The 24,978-nt window shown below is 40.6% G+C and overlaps 1 protein-coding gene across 1 annotated transcript in view; it reads right to left on the reverse strand.

Moving 5' to 3' along the window:
* ATP6AP1 (ATPase H+ transporting accessory protein 1) overlaps positions 1-24,978 on the reverse strand; it is an 89,068-nt gene that overhangs the window by 44,462 nt on the left and 19,628 nt on the right. The window contains exons 3-7 of the mRNA XM_073328233.1: positions 21,927-22,053; positions 21,755-21,823; positions 8,461-8,654; positions 6,109-6,146; positions 13-98 (exon numbers count right to left, since the gene is read on the reverse strand). Of these exons, the coding sequence (XP_073184334.1) occupies positions 13-98; positions 6,109-6,146; positions 8,461-8,654; positions 21,755-21,823; positions 21,927-22,053 (514 nt within the window). The remainder of the gene's footprint in view (positions 1-12; positions 99-6,108; positions 6,147-8,460; positions 8,655-21,754; positions 21,824-21,926; positions 22,054-24,978) is intronic.

The following is a 24,978-nucleotide window of genomic DNA, read 5'->3' on the forward strand; positions in this document are numbered from 1 at the left end:
AAGACTACTCACCCGTGAAGGTCTCACTGCAGTGTAAATTACTGAAAACTGAATTCCTTGTTCTTGCAGATTTTCTTGCAGTCTTCCAATTATTTTGTCTGTAAATACACATTTGTATAGTTTACCAAACTCTAAGTTGAGAACTAAAAATCTATGATCATAATACAAGTAACAGCATAGATAGGTATTTAAACTTACTAGGATTATTATTTGAAATAATTTATATGACACCACAAGTTGTATGATAATTTACAATCACAGAAATGTAGGGTGAGTAGGGACCTCGAGAGGTCACCAAGTCCAGCCCCTTGTGCTGAGGCAAGACTAAGTAAACCTAGACCACCCCTGACAGCTGTTTGTTGAACCTGTTCTTTAAAACCTCCAGTGATGGGGATTCCACAACCTCCTTTGGAAGCCTATTCCAGAGCTTAATTATCCTTATAGGTAGCAAGTTTTTCCTAATGTCTAACCTAAATGTACCTTGCTGCAGATTAAGCCCATTACTTCTTGTCCTACCTTCAGTGGACATTGAGAACAATTGATCCCTGCCCTCTTTATAATAGCCATTGACATATTTGAAGATTTTTTAGATCCCCACCCCGTCAGTCTTTCTGCTCAGTTCTAAAGATGCTCTGTTTTTACAACCTTTCCTCGTAGGTCAGGTTTTCTAAAACTTTTACCATTTTTGTTTCTCTTCCTTGGATTCTCTCTGAATTGTCCACATCTTTCCTAAAGTGTGGTGCCCCGAATTGGACACTGTACTCCAGCTGAGGCTGGATTTACAAAAAGGGAGTAAGAGACATTCACTGCCCTAAGGAAGTTACAGTCCACATTAGACAAGACAACAATTCAGATAAAGAAGGGGTTCTGAAGTTGTGAAGAAAGTACAGTAGGAAGGATACCTGCGAGAGTGGGTTTTAGGAAAGTGACAGAAGAGAAGATCATCCAGCAAATGATAAAAGGATATCTATGACTGCTAGTTAAATTACCAGCTAATTAAAAATAAAGCTGAAGAATTAGTAAACTGTGTTTATAAGGGGAGAAATTATACCATGTACCCCAGAATGTTCAGAGCATATGATTATTGGAAACTTACCACCAAACAAAGCTCAAAGGGTTAGTGTACCTAAGATATGTGCACAATATGTACTATACTGAGAGTAATAATTCTACTTGACATTGTGAATTTTGGGTCTGACCTTACTAACTCTGAAGTCAATGGAAACTTTGCTATTGACTTCAATAGGAGCAGAAACAGATAATTCATTAGCCCTGCTGTTAACATTTCTGAGAAAAATAAGGTAAGTTGTCATGAAGATGGTGGCATAACTATATGGTGTTGGTGTTGGTCCTGCTTTGCGCAGGGGATTGGACTAGATGACCTCCTGCGGTCTCTTCCAACCCTAATATTCTATGATTCTATGACTATACATGGAGGAATCATTACAAAGTACCAGGTTTTCCAAACTCAGTGTCTTGCCATAGTTTTGCAGAAGTTTTCAGTAAGGGAGTCCAAAGAATATTCTTATGGAACATTCATCATTCATAAAATCATATATAATTATGACAATTTACAGCTTATCTCAAGTTTGCCAACTGCAACTGAAAACACTAGGAAAAAACTACATAAGATCAAGAACACACATGGTGAATGTCAAGAAACGTTAGCTTTTTCAGTGTGATTGATGGAGAAGTCAGTCAGTGGGCTAATATTTCCTGTTACTGCTTCTTGTCTACTAAGCAAACCTGTCCGATGAATGGGTATTTCACAACCCAGCCAAAACAGGCTTCTTATACAGATTCTAAGTGGACAAGCTACAGTAACTGAGTTTAATTTTCATTTATCAGTATCTGCTCTCATTTCATTACCCTTTTAACCTCTCCTATTTAGTGAAATTGTGCTCTCACGCTTAGGCAGCTTTGGTGAAAATTTACATAACTATTTTTCAGCAGGATTTTGCCAAGTTTGCACAGTTAAGACAATAACAATTTCACTCAAGAGAGGCAGTTATCTAAAGGTGTTTTTTTTAAATGATAAACAAAATGTATCTCCTATAAAAAATCCCGCACATAGACTTTCCCCAGCAACACAAATGACATTTACATTTTATATCTTTGATCTAGGAGCTCTGAGAAATTACATCCTGCAGATTTATGTACAGTGTCACTTTAAAAAACCCAACAGCTTGAGTCGCTGTTTGCCGCAGGTATAATATAATATAAAATGTGTTTGTGTCTCATTTAAGATAACCAAAGAACTTCTGTGGTAATAATACATTATTTAGCATTTCACTGAAAAAAGGAGACAAGCGTAGCTATAGCTACCAAGAATATCAATGACTTTTTGCTTTCAGGAAGGTCTAGAAGCAATCTATTTATTCAGAGGAGTTGTCATGGGAATACCCTCAGGACAGTATGTTTGATAAAGACTACAATTCACCTGTTACCAAAAAATACCAAAACCCCATGACACACACACTATCCATTTATTTGAAAGTATCTTTAAGAATGTTTCTTAGATTATAAACGCTTCAAGGCAAGTAGTGTGTAGCTCTGTGTTTATACAGCACCCAGCACAATACAACCCCTATTTACTATTTATGAAATTAAAATAATAATGTTTAAAAGTTAAAACACAAAAAAGCCAGTAGCAGTACAACTAGAATCCTGCAGCCATATATTTAGTACCCAACTTCTATATATTTGTTATCTAAATTAAGAACCTCCACCAAAACTGATAACAGAAAATAATTCCCCTATTCCCTTCTGGAAGGTCCAGAACCTGCAGTCTCTACTGAAGCTCCCATTAATTTCAGTGAGCACTTGATTTAAATAAGAACTGCAGGATGAGCACCAGGACTATCGTATGTTACTTCCTAATCAATCTTGATGTCCTCACTGAACTTTTACACCATGGGCGTGGGGAGGAAGGAAGAGAAGAACTGAGGGAGAGGAAAGGGAATGGAAGGAGAGAAATCGAAAGAAAGAGAAGGGGCAGCAAAAAAATAGCAAGAGAGGAGAATAGGAAAGCGAAGGAAGGAGAAAGAGAAATAATGGAGAAAAGTAATGGGTAAGAAATAGGGGTTAGGAGGAACAGACTGAGAAGAAGGGAAGGAGGAATAAATGAGGAAGCAATTAAGGGCCTTATCCCAGATCATTAAAGTCAATGGGAGTTTTGCCATTGACTGCAATGGGTGCAGGAACAAGCACTTAATGGAGAAGAATCTAGCAGACAGCTGGTATAGAGGAAAGGGTCTACTGAGAAGGGAAGGATCTTAGCAGAAGGGAAAATAGAGAAAATCCTAAGTGAATGTCATATACTCTGCCTCAAACAAGAGGGAAACGGAAAATACTGAAAGGAAACAGAAGGAACAAGACAAAGGTAAAAATCACGAAACCCCTCCCCCCCCAGTATCCTGAAGAGGTGAAAGAATAATGGCCTAAGAGAGAAAAAAATGATCTTTAAAAAATGAGAGACGTAGCCCAAGGTAATCTTTTCACAATTATTACATACACACACAGAAAATGAAATCTTAACCAAGACCATAAGTCTGGATACATGGAATTTTGGGGAAGTTTGGAATCTGAACCCTAATCTAAATTTCCCAGCTGGTCTCATTTCTATAACATGCTGACCACCACCTACATCATCTTATCACTTCAAGTCAGACTTTGGGGTGTTTGAAATCCAGATCTGACTTCTAGCTTATCTTAAACAAAACATGATATCTCTAGTAAATAAAACTGCACAAGAGTCTTCTGGAGTTTTGTTGTGTCATATTTTAAAACTATGTGCAGTGGGGAGGAAACAGGGGCATGCTGTGGGGGGGGGGAAGCTGGGGCACACCCCACCCCCCAACCAGTGGAGGCACAGAACTCCTCCAGAGCCAGGACGGTAAGAGCAAGCTCCTCTGGCACCAGGCCAGGGTGGGAGATGACAGGTCCTCCTGCTCTGGGGCCAGGGTGTGGGGGAGATCCAGCTTCTCCAGCTGCTGGGAGGAGGGGACGAGAGCCATCTCCACTGGTCCTGGGGCCACAGCGGGGAAAACCAGCTCCTCTGGCTGCTCAGAGAGAGAGAGCTCCTCCAGCCATGGGGTGCACAGAAAGTGCCCCTCAAAAACGGGAAAATTTTTATTCCTGTGCGTGCCTCTGGGAAGAAAGTAAAGAATTCACTGTGAGATGCATACAAGTATTTTTGAGTTGCTATTCACTGTTACAGGAGTGCAGTATTTCTCTTGATTTTACTGTTGGCATTGTCAGAAACAATACACAATATTTATTGGTTTACGGCATTCTTGTCATGTTACAGGGATGTGACAAATGGCATTTGTTGTTACTGGTCCAAACACCAATAGTAGCTATCAGTCATCAGTAAATAATAAATACAAATAATTAATGACCTTGCAAGGAATTGTGACCTCAAGAGGTCTCCTGATAGCAGTAACATTTGGCAAATGGATTGCGTTGTGTGGCTAATAATAAACAGATTTGCTGGAACATGGAATGCATGATTCGGAAAGCTGTAATGCGAACCTTTTATATAATGCAGTTTTTGGAACAGAACAGTGAGATTCCTATATGATTTTGTCCCATCAATTCCATAGACCATTGACCTAAATCAGCAGTTCAGTAACTTTTCATTTTTTAAGTTTAAATTCACTGTCACTGATATTTTCAGGAGTTATTGGGTAGTGCTTTGGTATCACCATGGTTGGCAAAAGAACCAAAAGGACTGAACATGAATTGTGGAGCCAGCACGCATTTCTACTTTTATATAGCTGATGACACAATTGAAATGCAGGCCAGGGCCTAGCTTTTGCTGCTCAGGTGTGCAAAGGAAGCAGAAACTGGCCATTTCTTTGCTGGAGCAGTGAGTCCCCCATACACAGAGTGGATATAGCCAATTCCTACATTATCCCACCACCTCTGCAGTTCCAGAATAGGAGAGATCTCAGGGGTGTGGCCAGAAAATGCTACACTCTGGCAGTCCCCATCTGTCGGAATGTCCCTTGGGGACTGCTATCAGCTGGTGGAGTTTAGGGCAGTTCTCAGCCTCTAGTTCTCCAGGGGTTTGTGCTTTTTTTGGCTAGTGATGCTACCATAGTGCCTCAGTGATTCAGAGAAAGAGACCAGCTAATACTTTCTACTTAAAAATCAAATTCACTTTGTCCTACTCAAAAATAAAGCACCATTAACTTCAGAACTAAGAAGTTCTTCCTGATTTCCAACAGCTGCCTCTGATTTTAGATCTGCAGTTTTGGGGACGCACATAATTATAGGCACATTGTATAGCCACTTAGCCACCTACAGTAATGAATTGATTGTGTGTGCAATCATTGGTACCCCTGAGAATTGCCCCTACAGTTATTTGCAAGCCTCATAATAGGAGTTCTAATTTGGAGCCCAAGTTAAAGCCCTGTGAAAACTAGGGCTGTCTATTTGCATATAGTAATTGTTTTACAGCTAGCTTACATACCCTAGGGGGGAAAAGGTTTTTAATACAGAAATGTGTGCACTGATGCCCCCTTAAAAAGCATTGTGTGGTACCTACAAAACCAACAACAAATTAAACTTAAAATCAAACACTCTTTGAAGGGCCCCATTATCATTTTACAGAGGCAGGAGAAGCATTTCCCAATCTTTTCAATCATGTGTACCATTTTACTAGACTAAGACCTCAATCTTGCCCTCTTGAGCTGACACCTCCTATTTAGTTGTGTGCACTATAATGTACAAACATATGGGTGGGTGGGCTAAAATTTACAGAAGTAAATAGGAGACACAGTGAGCAGAGGCTTAACACTGAAGCAAGGATGGAATTCATAGTATCAATCACAAAAAGACCAGTCATATTTAGGGCCTGATCCAGTAAAGTCAACTGGGAGACTTCCATTGATTCCGGTGGACTTTGGATCAGGCTGTCAGTACCTAAATGCTATGGTGATTGGCTATAGACAAGTAATATAGGTGCAGATAGATTAAAAGAATCCTAAAGAATTAATAATAGTATCATACCAATTGTTGGGAATCACTAGAAGGTATAGCATGCAGCCTCAGGAAAATAGGACCAAATCATGAAACACTGGATACAGCAGCCACATTGCTTACCATTTGCAGCAAAAGCCTTTGTAGAAATATCATTTAATCTATACAAAAAAAGAAAGATAATTAAAATATTGTATAGACCAAAATAATATTCTCAAGAAATGTCTGGCGTTAAAGGCCACTTTTGGCATGCCCTTCCTATGCTGATCTGCAAAGCCACTACTCCCTTCTTATTCAATCCTTAAAGTCCATTTCTTTCTTCTGCAAAGCCCACAAGAAACTAGTCAACTAAGAAGTATTTATTTTATTCCTGAAAAACTCAAACTTCTTTGCTCCATCAAGCTGTTGAATTCCCCAGAACAAGAACCCACGTTATTGGTATTAACCTGGTCCTTCCCTCCCCAGACTCCCTCTCATTAAGTTCTGTCCCCTCTCATTATGTCATGTTGTCTGATATTAGCTTGTAAGCCCCTTAGGACAGAGCTCTTGCCTGTATCTGTACTGTGACATGCTATATAACGTTATGCTATCTTAGGGTTCAGTTATGTCTTTGATAGAGTTAGAGTTATACTAGAGCGAGGGAGGAGCTCCACCGTTCAAGCAACGGTGCATGTATGGAGGTATCAGGGGAATGAACTGAGCAGAGGGACTTGTGACACCATTGCAAACTGTGTAGCCAGCCCTTCTCTCCCCAACACTCTTACGTTGATGCTTGGTGGGGTTAGTGTTGCAAGCAGGACAGGTCCCACATTCACTGTGCCCATACATGCTTCTTCTAGGGTTCCTAATGCTGCTGGCAGTGCTCCTCAGCACAGCAAACCAAATTATAGCTGCCTCCTGTGCAGGTCCACTAGGGCAAGAAGGGACTGCCCAGTATCTGCCTCCCCCTTTGGCATGGGGCAGGCATAAGTTGGCCTTCAGGGCACAGCAATAAGCAAAACTCAACATTGTAAATAGGAAGCTAATATTTTAAAAGTTGCTCTCAACATCTTGCAGTGTGGTCTGCAAATTTTTAGCATCAACTTCAAAGTAAACTAGTTGCTTGATTGTACTGAATTGTACTGAGAGCTACAAATGTAAAAGCTAGCATTCAAAGACTTGAGGGTGTTACAGGGTAAATTCCAATGAGCACAGAGGCAAAATAAATTTCAATGTAACTTTAGATTTTTCACATGTACAATTTACTTTTATGTTTAAAAGCATCTCCATGTGCTCTTTCCTCTCATGACATCAGTGACAGAAATGTTTACAGTAATTTATCACTGCTGTCACTTGGAAGAGAATAGAAAGACTGGCTAGAAATATGCCAAGCAATGGTGAAATTGACAACAGAACAAGTTATTATCAGATTAAATAAAATAATCAAAGTCCTGTCAAACTCAATAATTTGTATGACTATATTGAGATAAAGTACCTAACGGGAATTCTGACAGCGCCTGATAGGACTGCCTATAAACTTCGTAGCTTTTTGTTGAAACAGAAACACAGAAATCTCCAGGTCAGGAGAATGGTCCCTATAGTTCAGTATCCTATCTCCAACCGTGCTCCATACCAGACACTCCAGAAAGAGGTGTAAAAGCCCCATAATTAACAATCATGCAATAACATGCCTATGAAGGAACTTTCTCCCTAACCCCATCAGAGAGAAGATGGCTTAGTCCCAGAAACATGAAGGATTTTATAATTTCCTTTAAAATTTTACCATTTATAATTTAATATTTATAATTTCATCCTGTCTAATGTGGCTAAGATCTCAATATTGATATAAACATCCAATCCTTTTTATAATCCTGCTAGGTTCTTAAACTCTGGAATACCTTATGGCAGTGAATTCCACAGGTTCATTATGTGTTGCATAAAATAATTCCCTTTATCAGTTATAAATGTGTTGCCATTTAATTCCATTCGGTGCTCAATGTTTCTAGGATAATGACAGAGGTAAAATATGATTGACCTTCTCTACATCATTCAAATATTGCCCTTGGTAAACTTAACAGGCAATGTGAAATAATACAGAGTGTGTATTTAGAGCAAAATATTTGATAACTTTCTTAATCCTGTAACACTATTGTTTTAGGCACAGATTTTTAAAGGTTTTTAAGTGTTGCTGTGCTCAGCATTACAACGCCTAACTAATTTAGGATCCTAAATCCAATTTTCAAAAGGGATTTAGGCCCTCAGCCACTTCACTGTCAATGTGATTCAGGCTCCTAAGTGCCTAAATTCCTTTTGAAAATAAGATCCCAAATCAGTCAGGTGTTGCAACACTGAGCATAGCAATGCCTCAATAACTTTTACAAATCTGGGCTTTAGTGGCTTATATAGATGGTTAATACACATGGCATGTTCAAGAAGGCTTGAAAATCCTGAAAACAGAAATGTCCATTCCAATCTTTATTGCAACAAGCTCCATACCTGCTGACTGGCTGTAGCTTTACCACAAATATGTTGGGCTTGGATGTGTCTACTTCCAGCTTAGATACCTCAAACTCGTCTATGTCTGTTAGCTTCCAATCCATTGATTCTTGAAAATAATCCAAAAGGTAACTGGTAGCCTGACAGTCAACAGCCGATAAAACTAAAGAGGATGATGAAGACTCAAGGAGTTTCTGTAATAAGTATGTGGAGAATTTAGTCATCTGCTTCATAGTTAAGACACAGGCAGATTGCTTTTTTATATTCTTGATTATGATATTCAAATCTGCGCACAAATCCAACATGGCAATTTAAAAAAATGGCAAGTAATGAGCACTGGTAGAGATGGTTGAAATTTTTTCAAAATTATTAAAACTTTGCAAAGCTTAATTTTTTTTCTATTTTTTCACCAGTTTATAGGTTTTGAAATGTCTGAAAATTCAAAATGTTGATGAATTTTTTTTGTAAAATTTGTTTGAATATTTTCACAAAGATAATCCTGTATTTTTCAACCAGTAATGTATTAACATTTTTGCCAACAGGTTTTATATCTCTTTAAATTGATAGCACATTTTATTTAGCACATATTCCACATGAAGGCTTGTAAGCATGATACTGAAAGGGGCTAGATTGACAGCTCCTGGCCTGCATGCCCCAGAACACATACAGTGCTAGTTTCCTCACACTTCTACACCAGTGTGTCTCAATGTGACACAGTAATTCCATCTCCATGGCTACTACACCACGAGGAAGTGTATTTATACTATCAGTCTAATACATAGAGGATATCAAACAGCTGTCAAACAGGAAATTAATGCCGTTGTAATTGAAACTAATCAATATAGGTAAGCACAAGTTAGAACAGTACAATTCAGTACCAGACAGCCACACTACCATGTCTACACACTTTGCATCTTAAATACCCATTCTTGATAAGTGCTATGAGTGACTAATTTGTAACAAATAATTTGATAAATCTTGCCTATTTTGGGGTCACAGAATCTCATGCTAAAAGAAAAGGAGTACTTGTGGCACCTTAGAGACTAACCAATTTATTTGAGCATGAGCTTTCGTGAGCTACAGCTATGAAATCTCATGCTATTGCTATTTAATTTTTTATTAGTATTTTCATAAATTTCAATTACTTCTTGGCTTGCTACTCAAAACCTGAATCACAAAACTCGGACTGAGCTGACTCAGTTGGGATTGATCAAACGGTATATCTGTTATTTGATCAGGTGAGCATGACTCCTTTATTCAGGCTTCTGAGCCAAACTCTCATGGAAATTGAATTAAAAAACAAAACAAAAAAACCTCTTTCTGCAAGAATGAATAAATAACGCTAATGTTCTGAAGATGCTGTTTCTGTGTCACTGCAAACCTACACTATCACAGGCTCCCGAATTGAGACGCTGACAGGTGCTAAGGCCAGTTGGGCCTGTTGCCTTAACATGGTTGGGAACCGGGGGCGGCTGCCATGCAGAAATCCAGATCCAGAATGGCTGAACCACGTGGTTCTTTCTAGAGAAGTGTGATAGTAGCAAGGCTGATCCACAAATGTGCACTTGAGAAAGACTAATAGAGTCTAAAACAGGCTGCCTGGTGACTATGACACCTAGTTCACAGTATCTTCTCTTTTGCATTTCTAAACTTAGGGATAATTGCTACTATATCTAGTGTTCTGATATTAAACTTGTTACAGACTCTCTCTTAACTAGTGCTAGTGTTATGGTGTTGCTAAAGCTTTTCTCTTCCAACTCATTCTTTCTGTTCCCTAACACTTTCATGACCCTTTTCTGTTTTTCTGATTGCTCAGATGTTTTGCTGTTGCTTATGTTTCCTGATAGTATTGATTTTAAAGGAGAGAACTCCAGGCTAAGGTTAGACATTTTCACAGTTTGTCTAGCTGCAAATCAAAGATACCTCGGTTGTATTGTCCAATTAGCCAGGATGGTAGAAAAATAACTACAGGAATGAAAACAGGGCCAGCCTGCCTTGGTTCACAGGCCTCTGAGAAGGCTTCTCAGCTCCTTTTACAGGAAAATGATGTCATATCCTGTATTGCTTGTTTTGGTTAATGAACCTGAAGATAGTTGACATATTGCATGAGAAAATCCTGATGCTATATTTAATGCCAATAGTTTTGCTACTTTAATTCAGGGAAGTCTATGGCCTGTATTATGTAGAGAGCCAAACTAGATGATCACAGTGATCCCTTCCAGCCTCATAATCTCTGAACCCCTTGCTTCCAGCAGCAGGAATTGTTCCAACAAGAGTATTAAGCATTTTTTAAACTTTTTTGTTAAAGAAACATTTTTAGTGATCAGTGTCTTGATTTATAAAAATTATGAAGAGGGATATTGAAAAACCTATATGAGTATTGCATACCTGTCATTAAAGAACCCACATGACAGGGGGTTGGACTAGATGACCTTCTGGGGTCCCTTCCAACCCTGATATTCTATGATTCTATGACGCTTTAGCTGTCTAGCATATATTCAGACTAGCATATATCTTCAGCTCATCAGAATCCTGCACCCTTTAAATGGGATTGAGAATGCATAGAGCTACCCAGATGAGCCTGATTTTGCATTCCAATGAAGGATCAGGCACTAAGGGGCAAATCCAGTTCTGAGTAATCAAGCTGGATATTGGGAAGATCTGCAGGGGAAAGGGAGAGAAGTGTTCTCCCTAAGCACACAGAGTGACAGTGGAACCCCTGCATAGAAAGAAGCTGGAGTGTAAAATATTTGTAAAAGGAAATTCTGCTGGCTATGTCGAATCATCATCGGAATGAATTTTGTCTTTTTACAAGTCACCTACTCCTCTTTTAGATCAAACATTACAGGAACCTTTTTAATTTATTTCATTTGTTTCCAGAAAGATTGTTAATTGTTCTCATTTGCTCTTAGATACAGATTGTGTTTAGATACTTTTCTGTCAATTTTGTAACAAAACGTATTTTGGGGAGAAGATTCTTATGTTCCCAGACTTTTCCAGGGCAAAAACAAGCCAGAAGTAGGCATGTTTCTTCATATAAATGAGAGATCCTTGAAGTCTTTAATCTGCAAAAATGCCATTTAAAATATCAAAGTTGTGGGTTTATTTTCTACCACACTGATCAATTAGTGTCACATATGCAAAGCAAAGAGAGTTGGAAGAACCATCTGTTTCTACTCAGGTAACAGTCTTTTGAAAATCAATGACAATCACATGGAAAATTAGTGTTGTCACTATTTTTGAAGTTTTCATCTTACATAATGTATTTTATATTTTTAGATTAATAAAATATACTTTACCACAAGTTTCAGGACGCATACATGAAATTATGCATTATAGTTCTAGGGAAAATTGATGCAATATACTTTAGCAGATAATAGTTATTTCAACTACTGAAAGTATTTGTGAATAAGAAGCTTTTCATTCCATTGCATTTCCTAATGTTGTGACTGTTGTTATTGCATATCTCATTTATTAAATTTGTTCCTGCCCTTCCATTACAGGTTAATTTCAAATTGTTCTTTTAAAAATGGGTGCATTGCTTGTTCTTTATTTATGTACTTATTTTGCTTCTTTGTGATGTATAAAGAGGGCCTGATTTTATTCATTTGTTTTTATTTTCTACTTTTTTGAAAAAACCTTGTAACTATCAGGAATGCCAAGTCAGGTCATCCCTACTTGTGCTTGAAAACCTCTTAATAGTAGGAAGTAGTGTCTTAGAGCATGTTTACCGTGTGTCTTCACACCACAGCTGAAGGGGAAGGTTTGAATCTTTAACAAAGACAACCTTTATCTAAAAGGTTAGGTAGTCACTGAAGTTAAATAAGTGTAAACAAAAACAAAGTTTTAAAGATTCTAAGGCCTTCTCTATCCCAGGCAATTGTACCAATTTAATTAAATTGGGTTAGAAACTGAATCTGGTTAAATTGGTGTAATCCTCTTGTGTGGAGACTCTTAAATTGGTTTAAGACTATCTTGTATCAATTTAGTTGAAGTCAGTACAAGGGTAAATAGCAATAGGTTTCCTGGTAGGGTAGGGAATAATATTTCAGCCTCTTTAAACAGAAAGGAGGGGACATGGGTGACTGAGGACTGGTCTACACAGTTCTGTACTGCTACAATTACATTGGTTTAGAAACCAACAGTTAAAATGGTGCAACTCGTACCGTGTGTGCAGTTATGCAGATATAAAGATGCTTATAGCAATATAGTTTATACCTGTTAAGCAATCATGTTGAGATAGGATTATATGTCCCTGTTCAGCCAGTTGGTAAAATGATCAACAGTTTTTAGTGCCGATAATGATGGCAATTATTTTCAGTTACATACATACGTTTGTTTTGGCCAATTAGATTATATTTGGCTATCAAGGAGTGTCTATAATAATAAGTCGTGTAGCTGTGCATATGTACATTTACACACATACAATATCTAGCAAAAAGTTCTGACTTACAATAGTAATTACACAACTGCACAGCTGGCAGCTAATTAGATTGCTTTATTTTACATTGTAATTCCATAAAGTTAAGTATCAGTGGAGGAACAGCCACAGCTAATACTTGGGGAAACAGTTTGTGGGATATAATTTGCTTGACAGACATTCTCCCAGAATGCTAATCTTTGCATTTTATTATTTAATAAAAAAAATTGCTTGAACCTTTAGGACAAATGGTGTACTTGTAACATCGTTTTCTGTATTAACTGGAAATGGAAGCCTCTAATTGCACACATACTCATTGATCCCAAAAGCTCAAAACAGCTGTTAATGATGTAGCTGAACAAATCTAATAGCTGCAAATGTCTCTGCAGCTTATAACCCTATAACTCTCTTTGCAAGTTAAATTTTTTCCTTGTATTACACATGCTGTTACATGCACACATCCATACTAAATGAGATCTCTAGTTTAAGTCTGTGAATAAATTTGCATCTCTGAAGTTCAAGAGGAGAATGCTCAGGTGACATGGCATAGCTATTATTTCTTAATCACTGATACAACAAAGTTTGTATATTGAGATGTAAAAATTTGTGATCATGCAACACTAAAGATCTGAATTTGCCTAAGGTGAAGAAATTCATGGCTGATTTTCCCTTTGTCCCCTATTGTGTATATATTATGATAGGGCCTTTCATCAAAGAATCAGGACTGGATTTCTTTCTAAAAGATATGCTTTCACTCAACTGGAAGTTATGAGCTTGATTCGGAGACAACTGGGTGAATTTTTGTGGCCTCTGTTCTACAGAAGGTCAGGCTCAATGACCTTTCCTGGACTTCAAATCTATGACTTTGTTCACAGATGCTCAACTATTGCTAAAGTAATACATATGTGCACCTAAGTGAAAGAAAAATGTTTTGCTTAAACAATATATAATTTAATGTAACATATTTACAATCCTATTGATGGAGCAATATAGAAAAATGCAATTTACAGTCTCCTTGGCCACCATGTCCTACTTTAATACCTCCAGACTTTCTGTCCCAGTCTCCCGCCACACCCAGTTTCCTTGTCCACTCAGTCCCCTCCCAACAGCTCCTTGTCCAGCCAGTCCCAGTCCCCACTTCACCTGGCTCCTCTGATCTGGTCTCTCTCCTCCACTCTGGTCACCATTTTCACACACACACCCCCATGTGCCCCTGCACTCAATCCCAGTCCCAATCTCCCTCCATGAGCTCCTCAACAAATCTCAGTCTCCCCCTGCACCTACTGGCTCCTAAGTCCCTATCCCCCCCTGCCCCAGTTTCCCTTCCTGGCTCCCAGTAACAATCTCTGTGCCCTCCTAGGTCCATCTCTTGTCCCCTCTGCAGTCAAGTCAGACAGCTTCCTTCTTCATGCTGCCTGGGCCCAACAGGAGAGGCACTAAGAGAGCAGAAGAGACAGCTTCCCTGCTCTCAGTTCTAGTGCCCTGTCACAAATATAAAGGGAAGGGTAAACCCCTTTGAAATCCCTCCTGGCCAGGGGAAAACTCCTCTCACCTGTAAAGGGTTAAGAAGCTAAAGGTAACCTCGCTGGCACCTGACCAAAATGACCAATGAGGAGACAAGATACTTTCAAAAGCTGGGAGGAGGGAGAGAAACAAAGGGTCTCTGTCTATCTTTATGCTGTTTTTGCTGGGGATAGACCAGGAATAGAGTCTTAGAACTTTTAGTAAGTAATCTAGCTAGGTATGTGTTAGATTATGATTTCTTTAAATGGCTGAGAAAAGAATTGTGCTTAATAGAATAACTATTTCTGTCTGTGTATCTTTTTTGTAACTTAAGGTTTTGCCTAGAGGGGTTCTCTGTGTTTTGAATCTAATTATCCTGTAAGCTATCTACTATCCTGATTTTACAGAGGTGATTTCTTTACTTCTATTTACTTCTATTTCTATTAAAAGTCGTCTTGTAAGAAAACTGAATGTTTTTTTCATTGTTCTCAGATCCAAGGGTTTGGGTCTGTGGTCACCTATGCAAATTAGTGAGGCTTTTTATCCAACATTTCCCAGGAAAGGGGGGGTGCAAGTGTTGGGAGGATTGTTTATTGTTCTTAAGATCCAAGGGCCTGGGTCTGTAGTCACCTAGGCAAATTGGTGAGGCTTTTTACCAAACCTTGTCCAGGAAGTGGGGTGCAAGGTTTTGGGAAGTATTTTGGGGGGAAAGACATTTCCAAACAGCTCTTCCCCAGTAACCAGTATTTGTTTGGTGGTGGTAGTGGCCAATCCAAGGACAAAGGGTGGAATATTTTGTACCTTGGGGAAGTTTTGACCTAAGCTGGTAAAGATAAGCTTAGGAGGTTTTTCATGCAGGTCCCCACATCTGCACCCTAGAGTTCAGAGTGGGGGAGGAACCTTGACATGCCCAGATCTGGATCTAGTCCCAGCACACCCCACAGAAGTCCACAGCTACAACTACAGGGAAAGTCCAACTCAGCCCTGGGCTGGAGCATGCCCATTGTAGAAGGAATCTTTGGGAAAAGCTGTTAAATCCGGTAAGTCTTTACTAAGCATGTGAATTTTTTCAAGGGCTTATAACTTGGCCAATTTTGGATGGATTTCCATGGGAACAGCAAAAGGCATATCCCTGACATACATGACACTGCCCTACCAAGTCCTTTCTCCAAAGCACCTGGGTGCTAGCGATTTTCAAATGATAAATTACCGGAATTTTTTGTCTTGGGCAAAACAATGCATTTTTCCTTAGTCTCATTCTCAGAAATGGCTGAATCGTCTTGGCTGAAATTTTCCAAAACAATTCAGACTGAGGTAGCCAGCCAGCATGGAAACTTTCAGCCCAGACAGTTATGACTGGAAAAGTTATAAGTGAACTAAACCAGTGTCCTATAATGGGAAATGTCAGGCAACATTAATAGGCAATACAACCCGCCCCCTACATATGATGTACTCTATCATATGTACTGCATCATATGTCCCTTTGCTTGGCAAGAAGTGGTCATTATGGGTCAGATCCTGCAAAGCGTTCAACTCCCTCTGAAATCAGGGTGAGATGAGGCTGCTCAGCATCCTGCCTGTGGAAGGAAAAGGCCTGGGTAGGGACCGTCGAATCGTGGAAGTCAACTAATGGCTACACAGGTGGTGTCAGAGAGAAGGCTTTGGATTCTTTGACCATGGGATGGTGTTCCAAGAAGGAGGAGTGCTAGGCAGAGACGGGCTCCACCTAACAAAGAGAGGGAAGAGCATCTTCGCAAGCAGGCTGGCTAACCTAGTGAGGAGGGCTTTAAACTAGGTTCACTGGGGGAAGGACACCAAAGCCCTGAGGTAAGTGGAGAAGTGGGATACCAGGAGGAAGCACGAGCAGGAGCGCGTCAGACGGCAGGGGTCCTGCCTCATACTGAGAAAGAGGGACGATCAGCAAGCTATATCAAGGGCCTATACACAAATGCAAGAAGCCTGGGAAACAAGCAGGGAGAACTGGAAGTCCTGGCACAGTCAAGGAATTGTGATGTGATTGGAATAACAGAGACTTGGTGGCATAACTTACATGACTGGAGTACTGTCATGGATGGATATAAACTGTTCAGGAAGGACAGGCAGGGCAGAAAAGGTGGGGGAGTTGCACTGTATGTAAGGGAGCAGTATGATGCTCAGAGCTCAAGTATGAAACTGTAGAAAAACCTGAGTGTTTCTGGATTAAGTTTACAAGTGTGAGCAACAAAGGTGATGTCGTGATGGGAGTCTGCTATAGACCACCGGACCAGGGGGATGAGGTGGACGAGGCTTTCTTCCGGCAACTCACGGAAGTTACTAGATCGCAGGCCCTGGTTCTCATGGGAGACTTCAATCACCCTGATATCTGCTGGGAGAGCAATACAGCAGTGCACAGACAATCCAGGAAGTTTTTGGAAGGGGTAGGGGACAATTTCCTGGTGCAAGTGCTGGAGGAACCAACTAGGGGCACAGCTCTTCTTGACCTCCTGCTCACAAACCGGGAAGAATTAGTAGGGGAAGCAAAAGTGGATGGGAACCTGGGAGGCAGTGACCATAAGATGGTCGAGTTCAGGATCCTGACACACGGAAGAAAGGAGAGCAGCAGAATACGGACCCTGGACTTCAGAAAAGCAGACTTTAATTCCCTCAGGGAACTGATGGGCAGGATCCCCTGGGAGAATAACATGAGAGGGAAAGGAGTCCAGGAGAGCTGGCTGTATTTTAAATAATCCTTATTGAGGTTACAGGGATAAACCATCCCGATGTGTAGAAAGAATAGTAAATATGGCAGGCGACCAGCTTGGCTTAACAGTGAAATCCTTGCTGATCTCGAACACAAAAAAGAAGCTTACAAGAAATGGAAGACTGGACAAATGACCAGGGAAGAGTATAAAAATATTGCTCGGGGATGCAGGAGTGAAATCAGGAAGGCCAAATCACACCTGGAGTTGCAGCTAGCAAGAGATGTTACGAGTAACATGAAGGGTTTCTTCAGGTATGTTAGCAACAAGAAGAAAGTCAAGGAAAGTGTGGGCCCCTTACTGAATGAGGGAGGCAACCTAGTGACAGAGGATGTGGAAAAAGTTAATGTACTCAATGCTTCTTTTGCCTCTGTCTTCACAAACAAGGTCAGCTCCCAGACTGCTGCACTGGGCAGCACAGCATGGGGAGGAGGTGACCAGCCCTCTGTGGAGAAAGAAGTGGTTCGGGACTATTTAGAAAAGCTGGACGAGCACAAGTCCATGGGGCCGGATGCACTGCATCCAAGAGTGCTAAAGGAGTTGGCGGATGTGATTGCAGAGCCATTGGCCATTATCTTTGAAAACTCATGGTGATCCGGGGAAGTCCCGGACGACTGGAAAAAGGCTAATGTAGTACCCATCTTTAAAAAAGGGAAGAAGGAGGATCCTGGGAACCACAGGCCAGTCAGCCTCACCTCAGTCCCTGGAAAAATCATGGAGCAGGTCCTCAAGGAATCAATTCTGAAGCACTTAGAGGAGAGGAAAGTGATCAGGAACAGTCAGCATGGATTCATCAAGGGCAAATCATGCCTGACTAATCTAATTGCCTTCTATGGCGAGATAACTGGCTCTGTGGATGAGGGGAAAGCAGTGGATGTGTTGTTCCTTGACTTTAGGAAAGCTTTTGACACTGTATCCCACAGTATTCTTGCCAGCAAGTTAAAGAAGTATGGGCTGGATGAATGCACTATAAGGTGGATAGAAAGTTGGCTAGATTGTCGGGCTCAACGGGCAGTGATCAATGGCTCCATGTCTAGTTGGCAGCCGGTATCAAGTGGAGTGCCCCAAGGGTCGCTCCTAGGGCCGGTTTTGTTCAATATCTTCATAAATGATCTGGAGGATGGTGTGGATTGCACCCTCAGCAAGTTTGCAGATGACACTAAACTGGGAGGAGAGGTAGATACGTTGGAGGTTAGGGATAGGATACAGAGGGCCCGAGACAAATTGGAGGATTGGGCCAAAAGAAATCTGATGAGGTTCAACAAGGACAAGTGCAGGGTCCTGCACTTAGGACGGAAGAATCCCATGCACCGCTACAGACTAGGGACCAAATGGCTAGGCAGCAGTTCTACAGAAAAGGACCTAGGGGTTACAGTGGACGAGAAGCTGGATATGAGTCAACAGTGTGCCCTTGGCCTTCTTGGCAACAAGGGCAACTTTGGGATGTATAAGTAGGGGCATTGCCAGCAGATCGAGGGACATGATCGTTCCCCTCTATTCGACATTGGTGAGGCCTCATCTGGAGTACTGTGTCCAGTTTTGGGCCCCACACTACAGGAAGGATGTGGAAAAATTAGAAAGAGTCCAGCGGAGGGCAACAAAAAGGATTAGGGGACTGGAACACATGACTTATGAGGAGAGGCTGAGGGAACTGGGATGTTTAGTCTGCGGAAGAGAAGATTGAGGGCTTTGTCAAGCCAGGCCTTAAAAACCTCTAAGGAAGGAGATTCCACCACCTCCCTAGGTAACCCATTCCAGTGCTTCACCACACTACTAGTGAAATAGTTTTTCCAAATATCCAACCTAAACCACCCCCACTGCAACTTGAGACCATTCCTCCTTGTTCTGTCATCTGCCACCACTGAGAACAGCCTAGCTCCATCTTCTTTGGAACCCTCCTTCAGGGAGTTGAAGGCTGCTTTCAAATCTCCCCGTCACTCGTCTCTTCTACAGACTAAATAAGCCAGTTCCCTCAGCCTTTCCTCATAAGTCATGTGCCCCAGCCCCCAAATCATTTTCATTGCTTTCTGCTGGACTCTCTCCAATGTGTCCACATCCTTTCTGTAGTGGGGGCCTCAAAACTGGACGCAATACTCCAGTTGTAACCTCAATAGTGCCGAACAGAGGGGCATAATCACTTCTCTTGATCTGCTGGCAATGCTCCTACTAATGCAGCCCAATATGCTGTTAGCCTTCTTGGCAACAAGGGCACAGTATTGACTCATATTCAGCTTCTCATCCACCATAATCCCCAGGTCCTTTTCTACAGAACTGCCGCTTAGCCAGTCGGTCCCCAGCCTGTAGCAGTGCATGGGATTCTTCCGTCCTAAGTGCAGGACTCTGCACTTGTCCTTGTTGAACCTCATCAGATTTCTTTTGGCCCAACCCTCCAATTTGTCTAGGGCATTCTGGACCCTATCCCTACCCTCCAGTGTATCTACCACTCCCCGCAGTTTAGTGTCATCCGCAAACTTGCTGAGGGTGCATTCCATCCTATCATCCAGATCATTAATGAAGATATTGAACAAAACCGGCCCCAGGACCACCCCCTGGGGCACTCTGCTTGATACCGGCTGCCAGCTAGACATCAACCCATTGATCACTACCTGTTGAGCCAGATGATCTAGTCCAGCTTTTTATCCACCTTATAGTCCATTCATCCAATCCACACTTCTTTAACGTGCTGGCAAGAATACTGTGGGAGACCACATTAAAAACTTTGCTAAAGTCAAGGTATATCATGTATATCACTTTCCCCATATCCACAGAGACGGTTATCTCATCATAGAAGTCAATCAGGTTGGTCGGGCATGACTTGGCCTTGGTGAATCCATGTTGACTGTTCCTGATCACCTTCCTCTCCTTCAAGTGCTTGAAAAGAGTGGGGCAAACCCAGAGTCCAGTGTCCAGCATAAGTAGCTTCTCTGTATGCGGAGTGGAGGTTTAAGTGGACACAAGGAGGAATCCTACCTCCAAGGTTATGGAGTGCGTATGGTTCTGCAAACTCTTACATAGCCCAACTATAGGGCAAAGAATGGGAGGATCTGCACAGTTGTCAATCTCTCTGCCCTCCCCCAGAACACCCAGGTCTGTCATGTAAGACTATCCCCGCACAGGTGTCTTGCAACGTGCAGGTATCTGTACGTCCTGCACAGCTCCCTGAAATATTTCCCTCTCTTGAACAGTCGACGTGTACCTGTTCTGCTGCCAAAGGAGCCTCTGTGGCCCTGGAAGCAGGGGCAAGAATTGCTCCTTAATGAAGCAGGCACAACCCTGCTTCGATTTTAAAAGCACAGGAGATGAGTCACATTCTGAAGTATTACTGCAGCCTTTTAAGGATGCAGCCCTTGGCTCTTCAGTTACATTTTACTGTAACTTCCATAACTTACTCATTCCCAAATGCACTTTTGCATGCGCCGTATAGTTATTTGAATTTGGTGTTAGTCATGTTGGCATAAAAACATTATGATCTGCTGTGCAGGTGACAAGTTGAAGAGTCCAGGAGTGTTACTGATGCAGGAAAAGGGTGAGGAGGAGAGTTTACAACATCTAAAAGCCACAGGCTCTTTGAGAATATATATGGTTTGCTGTACGAGACTTAAACAGATTTATACTTCCCCCCTCTGCTCTAATATGAGCTAGAGACACTAGCAGCAGGTCCTGCATTTTGAAGACTCTGTTCTTCCAGCACTGTCTCCCACAATGCATCTATGACTGCCATCTGTGAACACTCCTTCACACTAACCAATAGTACCTGAGAACAGTGGGTACATCGAGTTGGGGGTGTGTGCTTCTGTCAGGATGGACAGTGTGTACTGAGCATGCTGCCTAGGGTGACCAGATAGCATGGGTGAAAAATCGGGACAGGGGGTGAGGGGTAATAGGTACTTATATAAGACAAAGCCCCATCGGGACTGTCCCTATAAAATCGGGACACCCTAATGCTGCCTGAGCATTTTGTAAACATTCTTAATGAGAAGAACTAGAGTGGGAGGTCAGAAAGTGCTGAGGACAACTCCATTTTCAATGTTAAGTCTGCATTTTTGCTCCAATAAATAACAGTAGCACAACTCTGTAGGCCAACATTTAAAATATTGAGATGTCTAATCACATTATTGCACTCAAAAATTAAACAGTTAGATGTCTACATGCTAAAAAACACCCTCACAATTATTTGTGATTGCATAACTATGGAAACAAAATAGGAGGCCACTTTGAAAATCAGGAGCAGTGAACCTATTCCTATAGCTGTTTCACTTTGTTCAGCAATTTTGTAAGTGTGCTTCACTATGTAACTTTGGAGGAGTATCACTCTGGGAGTTTCTTGTTTTATACTGACCAATATAATAATGTTTTTAGAAATAATTTTTACAGATGATGATCAATGAGCAGAATTTGACTTTCCGAAAGAAAATTGCTACGAAAGATATTACTTTTTGCTTTTCTGCAATTGCTTTTCTGCAGTTCCGCTGTAAAAATTGAAAAACCTTCTTAAGTTTAGCTATCAAACTGCTTCATTTGAGTATCATTCTGTTAACAATTTTCTGTCGTGTCTGTCTAACATCCATTTTTGTTTTTGTATTTTTTTTTTCAAATACCACTGGGAGATAACATATGGAATAGAAAGACTTGCCTGAACATTGTGAAATGGCTTCTCATTTTCATAAGATTCACTGCAATGCATGAAGTCATCGATGCTAAGCTGAAAAGCAGAAAAATAGTGCAGGTCACACGGTGTCATCTCAGCTCATTACACACAAGCTGTACTCTGCATTGACAAGATGAAACAAATTACCAGTACATACCGTATCTTGAAGGAACAAGACAAGGTTCTTGGAATCCTGGGTAAACACAGGCTGCAGTAGCATATGCAGCTCCTGCTTTGAGATAATGTGTCCCTCATGTAAAGTAGCTTCAGAGTTCCACAGTGAGCTAAAATTAAAGTTAAATATTTTCCTTTTTACTCGTTGCAAAGGTTGACATTTTGTTTCACTTAAATATACAAATGCTGGTAATGATATCATAGTCTTTTGATAAAGATCAGGTGTAATATCTGACAGTCTATTCTAGAAATGAATTCAAATGGACAAATTATTCTAGTGTAGTTCATATCAAGTCCGTTGAGTTACACTAAGGATGAACTGGGGCATGGGTGACTATTATTTATTACTACTGCCACTTGCCATTAGTATTTATCATGATTTGTGGAGTGCCAACAGTATGCTAGATGCTTTATTGACATGTGTAAAATGGGGACCCTCACATGTAGAATTTACATTCTCCATGCCCAATCCTGCAAACACATACTAATAAACGAAGTGCTTTCCACTGTGGACGATTCCTCAGAAGTCAATGACACTGCCAATGGTAATAAACACTGTGGATCCAATTCAGCAAACCATCAGTGTTCAGCAACGCCTATGCTTAACTAGACCTCAATAGGACTTAAGTACATGTTTAAGTGGTTTGCTGAACAGGGATGGATTTAAGCATCCATATAGGCATATTATTGTAATAGACAGGATATTTTTGAAAAGAAAGTTGGTGGTACATAGTACCTTTCTTTTATAAAATAGATTTTAAAGGTTGGAAGGAAGTCATATTGTTGTTTAGAATACAAGAGAAAATTTCCATCTGCTTGCTCTGGATCCTTGTAATGGTCCTTTCATCCTCTAGAGAGACATGGGTACAAGCTGTCCTATGTTTTAAATGGAAATAGATTAGCCATCACAGCTGTTCAAAAATGGCCTTAGCAAAATGAATAATTTGGCAGGGAACAATGGAGCTGGTGACTCAAATGGCTACGACTCGACTTGGGAAGCAAGCTGCTATATCTGATTTGTGTGCAAAACTAAAACTACTGTTCTCTGGTGCCAGATTTCTTCTTGAATTTAACATACTTCCCTGGGAACAAAGAGTAAGCAGAGCCAAAGAGAGAGGTGCAGATCCACACGGAGGGTGCTGTGGTGGTGGCACTTTTAGAGAGGAGAATTCAGAAACTGTGTTGCAATCACCAACACCACTACCTGTAGCACTTCATGGAGACGCAGAACTCATTACTGAAGGGATGCGAGGAGGAGCACGAATACGGGGAAGCTGATGAGGAAAGGCTGAAAACAGATTTGTGGCCAGGAGGTGAAGCAGTAAGTTGACTCGTTGTTCCATTGTGGCTAAGGCTAAAAGGCTGCCATTGAAAGTCCAATTTCCCTGTAGTAGATTCCCTCTATTGGAATCTTTCATCTGGTCTCTGTGGTTTTCTACTGGAGGACCCGTAACACCAAAGAACCATCAGACAAATAGACTCGATAGTTTTGTGCCAAAACTTGGTTGCCAACGGGAATCAGTAAGAATGTGTTGAAAATTTTCAGCTGGAATTTCCACTATCGAATTCCCACTAAACTACTTGCATAATGCAGCCAGACAGCCTGGTGTTATACAGTGGATAGAATTCATGCTAAGTTACTAATATTTTGGCATCACATGAACACTTATGAGATAAGATCTTTTAAAGTGAAGGTGGATTTGCAATAATGCATAAATATGTTTTCTCATAGGTTCTTCAATATTGAAACAACCACTTTTGCAGAAACTTCTTGGAGGAAAAAAATTACTTTTTCAGAAGTATGAAATCATCCAGAATAAAAATGGTAAAAGTTTTCATGCAACGCTCTATTAAAGCATTTACAATACATTTGCACAGCTCTAATAGCAGAGAGAGAAATAGGTGACTGCCTATATTTTAAAACATTGTCACCTGGTATTGCAAAACTAAAACCAGGAACAACTTAGAACTTTCATATTTTATCAAAGATCTGGGGGTTTGGATAAATTATCCTAGATTTGCCTATCTCCAGATCATAATATTTAGTGAAACCATTTGTTTTATAGAAGTATCATAGGTAGGTACTTAGGCAGCTATTTGGTAAAATATTATACATATTACAAAAGTATATTTTCAATACAGAAGTAATGATGACACCTTGCTCTTTTAATAGTCCAACACTTCACATTGTTCCACTTGGGTGCAAAACTCTATGGAAAATCTGGCCCTAAATGACTTGTCTAAGGTAATACTGCAACTCTGGAAAAACAGGTTTCAGAGTAGCAGCCGTGTTAGTCTGTATCCGCAAAAAGAAAAGGAGTACTTGTGGCACCTTAAAGACAAACACATTTATTTGAGCATAAGCTTTCATGAGCTACAGCTCACTTCATCAAGCTTACGCTCAAATAAATTTGTTTGTCTCTATGGTGCCACAAGTACTCCTTTTCTTTTTTTCTGGAAAAACAGGAGTAGAACCTCAGTCTTGCATCTTCTGGTCACGTGCTTTAACACTAAACCATGATAAGTCAGTGTTCTTAGCTTGAATCAAATGAGTTCTATTGTAATGGACAACAGATGCACAATTTCGTATTCAGCCTGCTATTATTGATTGTAATCTGAGCCACAAGTGAATATGAGAGCATGATTTTTTAATCAGGAACTGTTGCAAGGAGAATCCTTTCAGAGTCACAGCCTTTCATGGGTGAAAATACTTTGGGTGTTCGGGCAGAATGGAGATGTGATACCAGCTGTGATACTGGCAGTCAGGAAAAATAGTAGTCTGCTGAGAATATATTTCACTGTTGATTGCCAGTCGAAAGCAAACTCTATTTCTCTGCAAGGCTTCCCAGAGTTTTGTGAGGAGTCAACTCAGGGTCTCAGTTTGCACCCTGAGTTGACATGAAAGCTGTTTGGAAAGATAAAATATCTAGTTTACCGTAGATTTTCAATCTTACAGCAAGTGGTAGGTGCTGGGGACACTTTCAGGAAAAGGCTTCAAGGATCTTAAAATTAAAGCCTAGTGGAGCCACTTTTTA

Source organism: Lepidochelys kempii, chromosome 1, assembly GCF_965140265.1.
Source record: "Lepidochelys kempii isolate rLepKem1 chromosome 1, rLepKem1.hap2, whole genome shotgun sequence".
Classification (NCBI taxonomy): Eukaryota; Metazoa; Chordata; order Testudines; family Cheloniidae; genus Lepidochelys; species Lepidochelys kempii.